Below are 17,400 nucleotides of genomic sequence, written 5' to 3'. Positions count from 1 at the left end.
TTGTTCTTCTTTCTCTCTCCTTTCCCAAGAATTAATATTATTCCCTACCTGCTTTCCTACCATCGAAGTAATCAAACCCAGTCATAACAGTAGTTGTCTTTCTCCCGCTTCACGTCCCTGGCTCGCGTATTTACCAATTTTACCCTGAATTTCCCTGAATTCATCAATTTGTTAATGCCGCCGTTTACGGACGTAAATTTTATTAAATAATACTTCTCCTTCCTTCAGGTATCTGTTGGCCTCTGGATCAGCGGATGGGAAAATAATAATTCTTTTCAATGCGAGAATGAGGAAGTGGTGACGCTTTGATGCAATGGGGATACGGTTTTCACGGGGAGTGCTTTATTTATTTCGGGAGCCAGAGTTTTACGTTATTTTTTTAAACTTTATTTTCCATTAAAAATGATATATGTTCGCATGTGAGAACATAAGATATGAGATGGAAAAAAGCTTATTTACAACCGTGCTTAAATCTAGGCATACATATCAAAGTTAGAATTGATTAAAAGAGCTTTATTCGATTATCAAAAAAATAACGAAGATGAATCATTTTAAGCCCAGAAGCCTGTGGTAAACAAAATATAACCAGAGTAAAGTTATATATTTATTTCTTTGTACTATTACAATGTTCTCATGATAGAGATAAAATATATTGTAAAGATCTGAATGGATTTTTTATAGGTACCATATCTACATATTTTGACATCAATATCCCGTCCCTTCGGATAACTCTCAACTACTGCTTATGTGTTTTCCATGAATACTTTATGAGAAAATAAGTAAATATCTCATGCAAGGCCCCATAATATTACAAGGATAAAGAGTTTGGATAAGGGCAATAATTTTTTACAGCATATACTGTATTTTTCTGGGTATTCACCCGGGTTTCCTGGGCATGAACTCTGATTTTTATGGATTATGGCTAAACCTCTGAAAAACTTCAAACAGAATGCTTCATTGAAAACGAGCATAAAATTAATTTTTCCATCGTGTTCTTCTGTTCTGAAGCAAACACATAAATGTTGGGTACGTACTATTTTTGGGAATATCTACTCACATCAGTGGACTTTGGTATGAACATGAAAAGGGAACGTCAAGCAGGAAATAAGATTATGGTGTCCTACATACAGGCAGTATGTGCTTTTGAAATTAAATTCTATTCATACACGGAAGATTCATTGCACAAATCAGTAAAAAACATGCCTCCCGGATGAAATTCATTTCCCCACATTACTCTTCTGGTCAGGTTTTCCCCAATAGATCACCGCCACGAAAATACTTTTGCTTGAGAATATCTCAGGGGTGAGCTTTAAATTCTCGCCCTGGGAAACCCCTGTTCAGTGGCGTCAAATAGGGGTCTGCGTGAGCGCTAAATCCCAAGCGTAGAGAAAGCCTTTCACCGGCACCCAAATCCCGCAAAAAAGTGCGCGTCCGAGCGTTTCGTCCTCTCTCATCTTTCAACCCTTTTCACTCTGGACCCGCCCCTCGACACGCCGCTGGACCTCAAACTCCTTTCCCTCGGCCTCACAGCATCCGCAGCCTTCTGTCAAACGGTGACGCCGGTAAATTCAAAGAGGAGGCCTCTCTACGATGAAAGGAGAACACTACGTGGGAGATGGGAAACAAAAAAAATTAAAGAGCCCCTCCGACCCCGGATTATTTTGTACTGAAAACCTCACGCAGTTTCGTCGCACGGGCGTCCCAGTCGTCAGTTGAGCCCAACCGTCAGTTGGGACACGACCTTCTGGAACATCTCTTTGGAAAGGAGGGTTTTTTTTGAGTCTCGAGAGCTAATATAGGGTGGGCTATTGACAGTTAAACTACCGACCCTCTCGCCTCCACTCCAACCCTCCCCACGAAAACTTCCTTTCTTCCTCTTCCGATCTTCGTCCAAAGCGGATCAAAGCATTGAAATACTTGAAATGCACTTTCGGCCTGTTGCGTTGCACAATTCGCATATATGCTGTCTGTTTCCATTCTACGTTGGTGTCTGGCACGAGAGATATCGCCTTCCAATCCAAAAAGCAAAACCGTTAGGTAAAGGACATGGAAGGATTATCACATATTTTCGTAGATAAAGGGACAAAACTAGACACTTATTTACCTTACTCACACTTACGCATCGATGACAAGAGGGCTTTATTCATGAAAAAATTTGACAGTGATATCAATAGCAGTTTTAAAAAAATGGATATCTCAAACCATTTCACTATAGAGCGGTGATGGTGGATAGCGACTCAGAAAAAAAACATCACTTTTACCAGGAAAAATCATAAAGCCACTTAATTTCAACGATGTTGAAATTAATGGGTGAGCCAATAAAAATGCGTCAAGTAATGCGTATTTCTGGACTAAGAAATAACTAAATTGACCGCGCAAAGCATTACACCCGACGTTTTTAACAAGATAAGGTCTACCGCAGTTGCTTCAAATTTGAAATTAACATATGAAAATATTAGCAAAAAATCATAAACTTGTAGCAGAACGTTGATTCATACCCATTGTCGATACCAACATGATGGAAAACAACCAGGGAAGTGGGTAGTACCTGTATATGATCGCTCCTTTTAATTTGCTTTCAAAATAACCATATCGAAGAGAACGATACACTTCGCAACGAACCTATCATTATTATTAGGTAATCTACCGGTTAAGGTAGGTTTTTGGATGGACAAAATTACTAATTCAATAATTTGTGACCCCTAGCAAAACACAACATCCTACTTTACAGCAGGTCCCTCTTCATCTCTGAGTACTTTCTTCCTCCCTTCATCCCGTCCAACATCCATATCCTGTTCCTTCCCTTTCCTCGTTTGCCTAACATTCACCCCTCAATTACAGTCTTCAACATCCCACTGCCGGTCAATACCCCCTTCATCCTATTTTCCTGCCACCATAGGATTGCTCCCAACAAACCCCGCCCCGGGCTCTTCGCCCACCATACCAAGTACTTCCTCGTTTGTTTTCTTCTCTGTCCATTTCACCTTCCCCATTCTTCTCCGTCCTATCATATTAAAAGTAAATTATATACGCGCATCATGCAGTCCGTTGAATAAACGTGGCCATATGACATTGGAACCGTTGTAAACCATACTCCCTCAAAAGGAGTGTCATACAGAAAAAATCATTAAATTCTACATAATACGCTTTCTTGTAAATAAAATTTTTGCATCTAGTTAAGTCGAAACACCGACAATTTTAGATTGCAAACAGAAACGTAGGAGAGGAAAAGGCATCATAGAGTGCGGTTTGAAATGTTAAACCGATGAATACGGCAATGAATTAAAGACAAAGATTCCCGAGAAATGCAACAGAAGTGAAAAGAGATGGCGCAAGAGGGTGTGAGTGGAGGAAATGACACTGATGACAGAAATGAGGTGGTCTCGGAAGTGAGGCACGCGCATCGGGAGATCTTAAGCGTGGGAAAAGGAAGGGAATGAAGTGCCGAAGCTTCTCTCGTGTATTTTTGTGCGTCAAGGATATTTTTACTTCCACTAAATGTTGGGAGAGAGAACGTGGAGCATTTTTACCACGATGCTTCCCACCTATGCCCTGGCTTCCGCAAAATCTTTCCGAATTCGCGCCATCAGTCAACCTATCTACGTCCGCAAGTCTGGGATAAGCGGTGAGGTTTCATTCGGCCCTCGACCGAAGCGTCGGCGCGCGAGGGAGGGAGGAACCCACCCCGAGGGGCGAGCCTTTTCGACGTGACGCGTGGCGGCCGGCTGGCGAAGTGCACAAAGGCCTCGCTCTATTAATCCTTCCATACCGCGATCCCCGGAGACCTCCGATTACTCACGCGCTCCGTGCCATCCCCTTGCATCTCCCTCTCCTCCCTCCACGCTGATTTACCGCCCACCTCCACTATCGCATCTTTCGACCCGCTTGTCTCCACTAGGGCGCATAGCAGGAGGACATTTTTGAAGTTGGGCACGCTGCACGCACATCAAGATTGTGTCATTCAAAAATTTCTTAAAAAATTACCCGAAATGCTCTGATAGGAAATCTCATAAAAAATTTGGTTATCTACTCAGCTTATTCTCAAGCTTGCGTGGATTTGGAAATAAAAGAAAAATGATTATTAAACAAAATAATGAGTAACTTAAAGATAACCTTATATGTGATACAAAGTTGTGCGGTGAAATTAAATGTCCGGGAATTGAATTTCCCAACGGGGCGGGGAATAAATTTGAAAAATCGGTAAATTACGTATATTTTCGAGGTAATTTTCCTTAAAAATATTCGAAAATGCTCCGAACTAATAAATATGAAAAGTTATTGTGTGCGAGGTGGTTTATGAAGAAGTTGATGACATTTTACATTTGATAGGCACACAGCATATGACGTATTTGCGTACATTAATATAGCTCGTGTTATTTCCTGCGCCGACAGGGTGTTATAGCAATTTTTTATTACTTTTATAATCTCCGATTATGTGTTAATCACATTCTCTCACACTTTTGTAATGCACTTTAGACCAGGAGGTTACCAAGTACATTGCTCCACTTTGACGTTGAACGATGCTCACATATGACCCCTTCGACGAGTTTTGTTTGATGCTGACCCTCCACCCGTTCCTTGATTCTCTCTAAAATTAGAGAATAAGTACGTAGCATAAGAACCAAACCAATGAGGCTCTTGTGACCACAGCCGGCGGCGCGCGTCAGCTGCCATGGCTACTATGTGTCATGCCACCACGACTCGGATGATCCCCCACATATGCTCTGGAGAGTGTCAGTTGACGCGTGCCTTCCCACCTCCTCAAGTTCGTCATCGACCCGACTTGTCCACCGTACGCGCTTCATACACCACCTCCACACGTGTCGTCATTCCTGGCGACCACTTGGACGTACTTCCGTGGGTTGGCAGTACGATGGAGCGTGATACCTCAGACCTGAGGGGGGGGGCAGCAGGGGGGCTTTATCATCGACACCGACACCTTGGAATGAAACCCCTCCCCGAACCCCCATACGCACGCGGGGCATCGCTCCTTCCCACCACTACGTGTGCTTCACTCGGCTGCCCCTCCCTCAATTGATTCGCTCTCCCTCTTTCCGCCCCTCAGAGCAAACTCCCTCCCCTTCAACCCGTTCACTCTACCTCCCATGTCATTAACCCACTCACTCACTCTATCTCCCCGTCAGAGGGTCGGTCCACAGTGTCGCGGGAGTATTCCCAGCATGCCTCTCCAGCCTACACCTGTCTCGCTCCGTTTCTACAGTGGCGCACGTACTTTTTCTCGAACACTCTTCACCGATTCGCGGTTCATTTTTCATTGAAGGAACAGGCGGATTACCCTTGTGGCATCCATCTCCATTCCGGGGTTAATGAATTCAAGCCTTTGAAACCCCATGTTCTCTGTTTATACTAGACACTAAAATGCTCCTTTTTTCTGAATTAGCCAATTTTGCACCTTGCAAGTACACATCGGGATATCTAAAAACAGTCGCCCATTGATGGGCAAGTATTGGTACGAAAAATTAAATAGTTGATGGATTTAAACAAGAGTGATATTCCGCTCAATGAAATGATAGTGAGTATCGGATGAAGGACTGGGTTTGGCAGGCTGATGGACATATTCTATGAGCACTTGGTCAAAATGCTTGGAAAGGAGTTGAATACTTTGGCCTCTTCTAAACTAATGAATACATTTTTGCCTTTGCCGTTTTTGAGTGATTAACTGCTGACTTACTTCCTTGAATCTTCCTCGCGTGCGACCAAAATGATTTTGGATTCTCATCAAAAGGTTTAGCTATTTTTTCTTTTGAAGTCTCTCAACGCTTTTCGAAAAGTTTCCTCGGTAAAAGCCCTAAGCTTCTTATAATCACGAATAATCTCATCAAGTTCATCGCTAGAGATATCACTGAGTTTATTTTTTTCTTATTAGCACGGCATGCTCCATGTTCATAGGACATCCTAAGTCCTAGGTTGTGGGCAGGTCTGGATCCAGTGGTCGTATTATCTCGCGGAAATTATTCCACCCATTATCATATTCCTCTTCCTTAAGTTATACCAGAGTAAGTGCGTATGATGGAAACCGCAATATCTTTCTCTCAACAAAGCTGTTGTGAACGAGCTATATAAACCAGAAACCCTCTCAAACAAAATATGAAGGCATCTTCTTAAAGAGGGTTTCCCGTGACAGAGAGCTGCGGTGAATATTGCATGGGTTTTGACATATTACGCAGCGAATATTGTCAACGCTGTCCTGCTCATGAATTGGAAGTACATTCCTACAGAGATTTCAACAGATATTAGCAATGAAAGCCACCATCTGAAACTTATTACATTAGGTGAAAACAAGCAATTTCAACACAGTGTGAAACACGTCCTGGCAACCATATTAGTGTACTATTTTACGAACGCGAGCGATGCCAAGTACGCCGTGAAGAAGAATCCATTCTAGAATGTAAAAAATGCAGCTATTTCGAATTACATGTGATGTTAAAGCCTTGAAAATTTCTTTTAACGAGAATGGTGAAAACCAGAATGGTGTGAGGAGACAGTCGGAATCCCACTTGGCAGAGCCCCGACTGTCTTGATATTGGACTCTCACGCGTGACAGAAGACTATACAGTCTAGATATCCGTAGGAAGTACTAATCACAAGGAGGCACTTCGGCATATCCGCGACATACTTATATGTAAGGTCTGAATGCTTCTTCTTTAGCTGCCATTAATACTATTTCTGCCCCAATTACTCCCATGCAATGCGTATGTTCTTGCATGAAAGTAGGAGTTTAGTATACCATAATACCTCGTCTTTCATTAGCATTTAGTAATTCTTTTATTTAGTAAATATTTTATTTCGAATAAGGATTTCAGAACATTTTAACCTGCATAAAGGTGATAAAATAATTATATGAACATTAATGTCTTCTTGCTACCTATGGGTAAATTATATTATCCAGTTTTATCAAATTAATTTCCGTATTCTTGTAATAGATTACTTTCTTTAAATATGAAAGCAAACAGGGCTTTGGATTTTACTTGAGTGTTTTAGTGATATAATGTTTCGCATTGAATTAAAAGTTGACTGCACAATCCCTGAATTGGAGGAGTTCCATGTTAAGTTTAGAAAGATGTTGCAACTATGTAAAACATCACTATTTTTATTAATTAGAACGCTTCAATGTTTGAAAGTCGTTAAAAAGTATGTTTACACTTGACAAGCACGTTCACATAATTGTAAATGCCCTCGAAGGTAATGATTTTCTTTCTTTACGTATGGCTACTTTCAATTATTGAACGTGCGTTTGCAATATACAATATTATATATATATATATATATATATATATATATATATATATATATATATATATATATATATATATATATATATATAATACTCTTTCGGTTTAATAATCTCCGAAGAAGAATATGCAATAAAATATGCATTCACGGATCCACTTGAAAATGCAATAGTACATAACCAGTTGCACTGGTTATGTACTATTCACCCCCTGCCACACACCATAGCAGTGGCTTGTAAGGTACTAACATATACACAATAAAAAAAATACAAATAGAAACACGGGCTCAAATTAAAAGAGGGTGTACTATGTAGGAATCCGTGCGCACGGGCAGGGGGAAATGTGAAACAGGAGGCCTCTAGCCGACCGACACGCGCATTTGGCTCCGGCATCCCCGCCGTCGAGGTCCTTCCTATAAAAGCGCGGTGAAATTCTCCCTGGGATGTGGGGGAAGCAGGGGCCGGGGAGAGAAATCAAAGCAAAAGAGTCGGTGAGTGCTGACATTGTCGGAAGAAGTTGATGGGCGGAAATGACGCTGCTGACTGGGAAGGCTTGCCCCCGAAATGTTTTGTTAAACTGTTTGTTATGCTTCGAAATGCCCGTGAGAGAGGGAAGAGGGATGATTTCTTTTTGAGGCACACAAAAGTGATGAGAGCGGTTTTCTCTCCACAAGTTTTTTGCTAGAACTTTTCTTTCCCAAACGAAAAGCGGGAGTTTTCCACCCGATTGCTTCCCTCGAGTTGCTTAAAAGACGATTACATATCAAGGGAGGTCGGCCATCACTCCGAAACATTTTAGGAATTCTAGCGGCAGAGTGATTTCGTGCTTCAATCAACTTTGGGTGAAGCCTTTTTCTTTGGAGTTTTTCATTATTTTCTTGGGTATTAAATTAAAGAATAACTTGAGGAATGAAACATAAAATTCGCTTAGTTAGTTTGAATCCATTTATTCATTTATATATACCCTGCAAGCCACCGCCAGGGTGTGTGGCAGGGGGTGAATACACACAAGAATAATTTTACCAGAACATGACCATATTGCAGTCAAACAATGTTATAATGATCCCCTACCGCTCGTGGAAAAAATGGTATCTTAAATCAATCTGTTCTACCCTTAATCTCACTAATTTTATTGGCATGATATCTTCTACCGTTGTACGATGGGGGTAATAATATATTTTCAACATCACTGCTAAAGAGACCTCCTTCCAATGTATGCAAAAGATTTAATCTGTAATTTAACCTTCGTTCCATTAAATGATTCCCAGCCTAACTCCTCTAATATTTTGGATATGCTACTAAGTTTATCATAACATCGTTTCAAAAATCTAGCTCCTCTACGCTGCACGCGATCCAATTCGTCAATGCATACTTCAAACGTGTGCATTACATTTCTCATTCGGAAAGGCGGACATTTCAACGTGGAGACGCATGTTTTTAAAAAGATGGTGGCATGAATTTGTGGATACTGGGTATCCGTTATTTTAATGATTTGGAAAACATTGTCGAACCGTCATCTAAGAGAGTAAGCTACATGAAAAATGCTCCCTCGCACTCAAAGAAAAATGTATTTGGGTAATGTAATCGATTTCTTATCCAGCACAAGAGATAACGTTAATTCTAACTGACGGGTGAGGCAAATCAAAATTTAATATAAGAGGAACAGATTAAAGTAAATGAAAAAAATATTGTGAAACTAATGATAATAAAGAAGGGTTGCTTTCAAGTCCGCCTTGGAAAAATATGAGCAGTTAAGGGGAAAATGGAGGGAGGATGGATATAAGACAGCGGACAAAAGAAAGAAAAAGGAAGAGGACCGTAGTAATGAACGAAGAAAAAATAGATTGAGGGGGGAGTTAAAAAGGAAAAAGAGAGGAAATTAATTTGAGAGGGAAGGAGAGGTATGAGTGGGAGTTTGCCCCAGTACATTTCCTCATCCCCGTGTTATTAGAGACAAGGGAAAGGGGGGGGAGCTCCTCCGGCTTCATCCAAGCCGGCCGAGCCCCCTTCAAACTACCTCCTCTCTCTCTCCCCATTCATCCCCCACTCCCATTTTCCTTCCTCTCTCCCCCTCTCACTCCATCTCTCTACCTTTGCCTCCCGCCCATTCTTCCTCCCTTCACCTCCTTCATATGCTCCTGCAGCCTCATGCCCTCCGGCTCCTCTAAGATACGATTGTGTCTCCTTAATGGAAAACAAACAAGAGGGTGGAAGCCACACACACATTCAAACTCTCACGAACACAAGAACGCACACTACGAGCGCACGTGCAAAGTGAATGGATCCTCTCTCTCTCCTCTCGAACTCTGTTCCCGTCCCAGAACTATTATTTCTTCGTTTTCGACTTCCCTCCCTCGTTCCGCCAAGCCCTCCCTCTACACCTCCCTCCCGTCTCCGCACTAACCCTTCCTTCCTTGGTGTGTGTGCGCAACTCCGTACTCGCCAAGTTTCACGATCTCCGCCCGACGCAACGCTCAGTCGGGACTTGATAATTTCCGGTCCTTTCTCCAGCTATCGGCTCATGCGGCCCGGGCCACGAGGGAGCGTGGGATTGCGCTGAAACTTTCACCACGATACTGGCGTATGCTGTTCATGAGCGCATGGTTAGTGACCAGGAAGTGCGGCGGCCGTGAGAAGAGAGGTTTACGTCGATTTACCACAGATAGTCGGTCGTATGCGTCCCCTCCAAATCGGGAGGGATGTTTCGCCCCGTGATGATTTTTGCGTTCAACGATGCCATTCGGCCAACGTCATCGGCGGCGAAACCTTCATTTTCAGGAACAGAAGCGGTGTTTTTTCCCGTTTCTCAAGATTACTCAGTATCTTGAGAAATCTTTTTTTAGATCATTCAGTATCTTGAATCTACTTCTCCCCTTTCATTCTCTCCTTCAACCGTGCTTTCAGTGAAGCTATATCAAAAGCCGTCTCCTCTTAGCACATGGCATATCCAGTTGGCTCCTGCATTCCTTGTTGTCTAAAAAATTTTCTTCTTTCCATAACTATCTCATCAATTCCCATTTTTTACAACTAATGTCACCCAACCTTTCCAATTGATATTCTTTTCAATGAGGATATTAATTTTAGATTCACTATCAACTTTTCAAGTGGTTAACTTTATTGAATGATCTTCACGGAAATGTGGGAAATACCGCACCGGGGACTAAGTGGTGTAACCTGATAATATGCGCACAAAATGAAAGAATTTTAGCGCGAAAAAATCATTCGCCTTAACCGGGATTATTAATAATTATTTAATTTTAGCTATTAACTATGAGGTTTTTATAGCAACACACAGTATTTTCTCCCCTTCCCCGATGTGCGAATTTCACTAGCCGTCGGGTTCAGAACTGAGTGAACTCTATTATCACCTACCTAACCGACCTTCGGGTTGATTACTGTGGTTTTATTTAGTATTTATATTCATAGATATGTTTGAAATGCGCCATGGTAATTTGGAATGCACTTACTAATTTGGGAAAAGTTACGGTAGTAGCACGATTATTGCATGAGAGCGTGCCTTATGATTCGTGATGTTACTACTACAATAGGATTAGAATCAGATTCAAAGAGTGTCCGTATAACGTCTTTTGTGTAACGTTTCGTACGAAGCCTTTTAAAGTACCTTACTTTTGCAGGAGGTTTCTTCAACCATTGTTTCTTATGTGCTCACTTATATTCAGTCCCTTGCAACTATACTCACTGTAATTTCACAAACTTTCATTAATTAATAGCTGACAGTCAATACACATATTTCACACCAGCACATTTCATATGATTTTTAACGAAGGGTGCTGAGAATATACTCGTAGTAAATATATAATCATCAGTGATTTAAGTAGCGATGCATTTTCAAAGATATATATATATATATATATATATATATATATATATATATATATATATATATATATATATATATATGTATATGTGTGTGTGTGTGTGAATACAAGTGTAGAGGAAGTACTCGTAACGTAACCTAATTGAAATTTGGAACCTTAGGATGATCGCGTAAAATGGGCGGATTTCGATAACCGCTACTAGTGGAGCACAAAATAAAGCCAAGCAAAGCGAATCGGTGAGCCACTTGAGGGCATTGCCAACAGCCGCACGTGTCTCTGGGACACACGCTATGGGCTCTTATCTCTGCTGTGCACGGGACTCGCAACTGCTGCCTTGACTATGCCCACCCTAATTGTCCTTCCCCATCTGCCTTCCACCTGGACCACCAGAACTTACCACTGCTCTTGCGGGCTCAACTTTCTTCGATACTTCCTCTCCCTCCCTTCCCTTTCAATTCGCTGTTTATTCATTAATCTACCCCAGCCCCAACCCCTCCCTCCCTCTTTCTCTCCTCACCCTCCACTTCCCAATGTACTGAAATACAATCGGCCGGGGTTGGATTCAAATTTTTCCCCCGCAGGAAAATTAAGAAAAATTAAGAATTTTTTTGTTTTAAATTTAGAAATTTCTCGAAAAATAGAGGTCGTTACCCTCAAAAGGTTTTTTGATACCGCAGAAATTTTGTGATTTACTATGTAATAATGAACCACAGACATTACACATAAGGAATTTAGTGTGTACGTAGATAGTGAACATACAAGGAGTGATCAAAAAAAGACCGGATTGATTTTATTCTGCGCAAACCGTTCAACGGATCAAAACGAGACACAGGGCACCATCTAGCGACTAATCTGATGACTAAAACGAGAAGTGTTGTGTTTGTTTACATCGAGTCGATACGCAGCCGCAGAGGTACGTGCCTTAACCTGTTTGTCGCGGCGTGCAACGGCAGCAATGAAGGAGCTAGAGGAACAGCGTGTGTGCGTGAAATTTCGTTTCAAACTTGGTAAAAATGCTAAGGAGGCATTTGGAATGATTCAGCAAGCCTTTGTCAATGAAGATAGGAGTCGAAGCCAGTGTTTTGATTGGTATAGTCGTTTCAAATTGGGCGGAACCTCGACAGATGAAGATTCGTGAACGGGGCAGCCTTCCACTTCGACCGACCCTAAGCATGTCCTTGGTGGACGATTTGGTGCGGGTTTAACTGTTAGGGAAATGGGAGGCCGAGGAAGTGTACATAAGTTTTGGATCCTGTCAGATAATTTTGACAGACATTTTGGGCATGAGGCGCGTCGCATCAAATTTCGTCCCCCGAGTGCTAACTGATGAACAGAGACAAAAACGTGTGGACATTTGTCAGGAACTCCTGGATCAAACCAATGCCGACCCAGAGTTTCTCAAAACCATCGTAACCGGTGACGAAACCTTGGTTTTCGGTTATGATGTTGAGACAAAGGCCCAGTCTTCTCAGTGGAAAGTTCCTCATTCTCCGCGACCAAAGAAAGCTCGCATGTCCCGATCCAATGTGAAGGTCATGCTAGTGTGTTTCTTCGATTGGTAAGGGCTGATTCATTGCGAATATGTCCCTCAAGGTCAAACCGTCAGCAAACATGTCTACTTCAAGGTTATGAAGAGGCTGAGGGTCGCAGTGAGGCGAAAGAGGCCGGATATGTGGAGAAACAATACATGGCGTTTCCACCAAGGTAACGCGCCGGCTCACACGGCGCTCATCGCGACAGAGTTTTTCACCAGAACCGGAACTTACGTGATCCCGCAGCCACCCTATTCTCCAGACATGTCACCATCAGACTTATTTTGTTTCCAAAGTTAAAATCAACCTTGAAAGGGCGCCGATTCGACTATATTGCGGACATTAAAACTAATTGCACGGCGAACCTGAAGAGGATCCTTAAGGCGGCTTACCAGGCGGGGTTAGAGAGCTTGAAGAAACGTTGGCAAAGGTGTGTCGCCAGCCAAGGCATGTACTTTGAGGGCGAAAAGTTCGATTAAGCTGTATCCGTCGAAATAAACAAGTTATGAAATCACTCCTGTCTTTTTTTGATCACACCTTGTAGATGCGATTGCCGAAAAACTTCAACCTTTCTCTTACATTTCTAGACGATTACGTGTTGCTTGGATGAACGGCCGTCTACTTAATATGAAGAATTTATTTCTAATGATAAATTTTCAACCCCTGCCACATAACTTATACTATTTTGCATTTTTCATGTAAACAAATGATCATATTTGTTTCTAGAGGTTATGACACCCTTCACATGGTAACTGATAATATCAATTTAATGAACACATATCAATTAAGTAATTAGTGTCATGATTTTGGAATGATGCAAACAAAACAGCATCACTATCTCAAAACTATCAGATGAATTGTGAATATGCTACGACAGAATTCAAAATATAAACTTCACTGACAATCCAAAATGAAAATCTTACACAGTTAATTTCATAAACTGAAGACGATTAAGTTTCACGAAACCGTACTTAGTAAGTCACCATATTTATTGCGTTTAAAAATAGTACGAGCATAATACTACTCCAGTTCCTTGTAATTACTGTAAACAACTTTTATTTCAAGACCTTTAAAGCATAATCATACCATAAGTAATGCTGGATGCTTCCTTTAATGATATCTTATTCCAATGTCCCACTGTTTAAAATAAACCACTGACAACATAACACGAGACGAAAGGTATCCGATAATCTTCGTCTTAATTATGCCTTAAACCATATTACTCAAACCTCACGCATGGAATGATATTTTTTGGACCCTCTTCCTTCTTGAGCCGCTCTCAAGTCGAAGAATTCATTCTATAGGTCGTCGTCAAATTGTCGAAAAGGATCCGGAGGAAAAATAAACCCTCTCTTTAATCTTTCGATACCCTCCCCACGTCTTGGGCGACCCTTGAGGCTTTTTCCTTCCCGCCCCGCTCGCCTCCTACTCTTGATCCCCCATTTGTGCTTTAAGAGTTTCCGCCTTGCTCATTTGGCCCTGTCCTCCGCAGGCCCTCTCCTTATGTCTTCTTCCCTCTTCGTGCTCCTCCTCAAGTCCGACCCTCCCTCCTCCCAATTCTCTCTTTCTCTTCCTCGAGTGGCCGGGGGCAAGAGGGAAGAAGCGCTTCTGAGGCTCTGATTTCCCGTCCCACAGCCAACCCCTCAACTCCCAATCCCCTTCCCGGTCCCCCCTGAAAGGGAAAGAGAACGCGCAGAGCGATGAGGTTTAGGTCCCCGGGAGTCGGCGCGGGGCGGATGCCACACCGTGACGTCGAGACTTTGTCTCCCGCCTCCGTCATCTCCCCCTCCCTCCTGCCCTCATTGCGTGCGCCGGGATTAGAGAGAGAGTGAACCTGGAGATAGAACTCGGAATCAGTTATTCGTCAATTAATTATTCTAAACTCAAAAGTGAGAGAGAGGGAATGAGAGAGAGTTGTAGGAGACGACGTGGGAGTCAAGAGGGGAAACGGAATGGGAAAACTTTCCTTAAATGGTTTTTGCAACTTGGTAGGCAACTCGGACTTTTGTTCCAAATGCTTGAGATCGGTGTACGCTCCTGTGCTGTTTAAAAGATGAGAGTTATCAACCTTTCCACCGAAATGGCAAACGAAGGAGAGACTCTCACGAGTGATGTAGTGGAATCGTAATTCATTCGCCCTGTTGTGGAGGTGGGGACATGTTTTTTCATAGCACTCCCAGGATTTCGTCTACTAAGTTCCACCCGCACACTAGAATGCAATGAAAAATCCCTTAAGATGGGTATTATTTGCTATTTTTCCATTGGCTATATCCAAACGTAGGCAGTAAATTTGCTATGAAATTAAAAACAAATCAGATTCGAGATTGGAAAACATTCTATTTGTTGAGTCAAATAATATTCGGCTACATAACAAGATAATGTACTCGTATAAACATACAAGTAAAATGAAATGAGAATCAGTAAAGTATTTTGATCACGAAAACATCAGGCATGGAAAAGAAATAAATAATTAATTACATAGCAGTGGAAAAATAAACAGAAATAAATAAGGCTATTTGAAAATAAAATATGGCCAACAAAATCAAGCCCAACGTTAACTCTGACCAAAAAATCACACCAAAGATAACGAGTGTGAAAGTATTATTACAAACAACAGATAAATACACGGGAATAATTTGAAATAATAATCATTGATTTTTCCCAAAAATTTGAGATAGGGAACCTCCTCGCATAAAAATACAGCGAAATCTCTACGACCATTAAAGACATTTTAATCGGCAGTTAGGGCGTTGACGGCGTCCAAGAATATGTTAGATATATTAGGACGTATCTCAGGTAGCTCCTCACTTTAATGAGTTCTCGTAACAGATAATGACGGCAAGAAGATGGTGACTATAGGGACGAAAGAATCAAGACGTGAAAAGGTAAAAATAAGTTTAAAAGTGAGTTATCAAACTTTATTGAATTTAATGTTCTAATATTCTTGAAAAATATTCTGGTCTTTGCTGCTCACCTATAAAAATTATGTATCAATGTGTAAATAATTGTATTATTTACTTTACAGACCTTTATATTCCTATGATTTACGCGCTCTTCATTTAAACTGAAGATGTTGTTCTCAAATCCAGATTAGTACCCTTAACATATTTGGTTTTTTCCCGCACTAAATTGCAAGCTAAAATATTTTCTGCCTCAATTAGTTCATATAACCAGCCGCATTAATAATACCTCGTCTAGTAGCTTTCCCTTAATAGGTAGAGCTTTCACTTCCTGTAACTATTTACTTTATGTATATGAACATACCATTGAATATTGCTCCCCGCTTAACTACATTGGTCGAGCTAAATTGAAGTATCAATACTCATCAAAACAATTCCCGGTTGGCTAGATTTTCCCATGTGGAAATAATTTACAAACCTTTTTGCTCGTGAGGTGCCTAAGAAGATGAGTCGGGAGTATATTGAATACTGATAGTATGCAAAACTAAGTAATGGAAGGAGGACGTTCGGTTAAACTTTGCTTAGATTAGGTTGGATGGCGAGTGATGGAGGGAATAATTATGCACACTGAGAGCAACCCATAGATCGCGCTATTCTGTTTGGGTAATCCTATTTCCAATCTATCTATCCAGTTCTATCTTTCCCTATTTTGCATATCTTTTTTCTACAAATCCCAAAATCTCCGTAAGCTAGATAATTGAATGAACAAGCATATGGTACTCCATGGTACACGAGAAAACCAAACTTTATCCAGAGCACTGACTGAATTCATGCACCGAGAAAAACGGAGTGAACCCAAAAGATGCACAAAATATTAGGCAATTTTTTGGAGACTTCTTGGACAACATCCACACCGCTAATCAAAGTTGTTGAGTAAAAAAGTATCGCATTTACCAGAGGTTGGTCAGTGTATTAACTACTATTTCATCATCCACCGCGCAGTTCAGATTTTGTGCCTTTTGCATTCTCATTTCGTAAAAATATAATAGCTTTGTGGATAGCAAGGCGGGGGGTGGAAAAATAATACAGGGAGGAATGACGATGGGGTAGAGGGAGGGAGTGTACCCCCATGTTTGTGCGGGAGAGAGATGGGGGATCCAAAGGCTCACCAGAGAGAGAGAGAGAGAGAGAGAAGGAAAGAGGCCCCTCTCTCCTTGTGGCAGCAATTAAGCGTGGCATTCGAATGAGAGGAGATGGAAATAGGTGAAGTGAGTGGATGCTCGCCGCCCGGAGTAGGAGATGCGGGGAAAGAGGAAATAGAGGGAGAGGAGCGGAGAGAAGGGAAATGAAGATGGGAGATAGCGGAGGTGGTGGTAGTGGTCGGAGTAGAGAAGTAGGAGAGGGGAAGAGCCAATTCCCGAAGAATTTCGTGCCAAGCCAAGGGGCAAAGCGTTTGTGAAAGCAAGCGCTGGGGCTCTTACGGGCAAAAGGCTGGCGGGACTTTACGGAGCGTACGGCCCATGTGCGGAGGAGGAGAAGGGGGTGCGGGGAGAGTTTAATGGCTGGGAATAAACCATTACGTGAAACAGCAGGGACAAACTGGAGAGTTAAAAGGAGAGCCGGCAGAAGGAGTTTCACAATGGCATGGGCGAAGACGACACGGAAATCTAACTACGATGGGGTGGGGGAGGGAAGGGATGCTCGTGGGGCGATTTCTATTCCGCTGGCCGCTCACACAAATAACTTTATTGACTGCGTTCCCACGCGGGCGAGGCTTCACCGGGTAGAAGGAATGGGTGTCCGCCTCGAGACGACTTAACGTTTTGATTATGGTAATCTTGACACTCAATTAATTCACCGTTGATTCTACATTTTAT

The 17,400-nt window shown here is 41.9% G+C and overlaps 1 protein-coding gene across 1 annotated transcript in view; it reads right to left on the bottom strand.

Moving 5' to 3' along the window:
- LOC139700249 (uncharacterized) overlaps positions 1-16,554 on the bottom strand; it is a 71,425-nt gene extending 54,871 nt beyond the window's left edge. The window contains exons 1-3 of the mRNA XM_071598872.1: positions 16,478-16,554; positions 14,053-14,295; positions 3,800-3,935 (exon numbers count right to left, since the gene is read on the bottom strand). Of these exons, the coding sequence (XP_071454973.1) occupies positions 3,800-3,935; positions 14,053-14,295; positions 16,478-16,554 (456 nt within the window). The remainder of the gene's footprint in view (positions 1-3,799; positions 3,936-14,052; positions 14,296-16,477) is intronic.
- Positions 16,555-17,400: the final 846 nt, after the last annotated feature.

This window comes from Hetaerina americana, unplaced genomic scaffold (genome assembly GCF_022747635.1).
Source record: "Hetaerina americana unplaced genomic scaffold, ioHetAmer1.1.p SCAF_10, whole genome shotgun sequence".
Taxonomy (NCBI): domain Eukaryota; kingdom Metazoa; phylum Arthropoda; class Insecta; order Odonata; family Calopterygidae; genus Hetaerina; species Hetaerina americana.
Note: the sequence above shows the minus strand (reverse complement) of the source record. Positions and strands in the feature narration are given on the sequence as shown.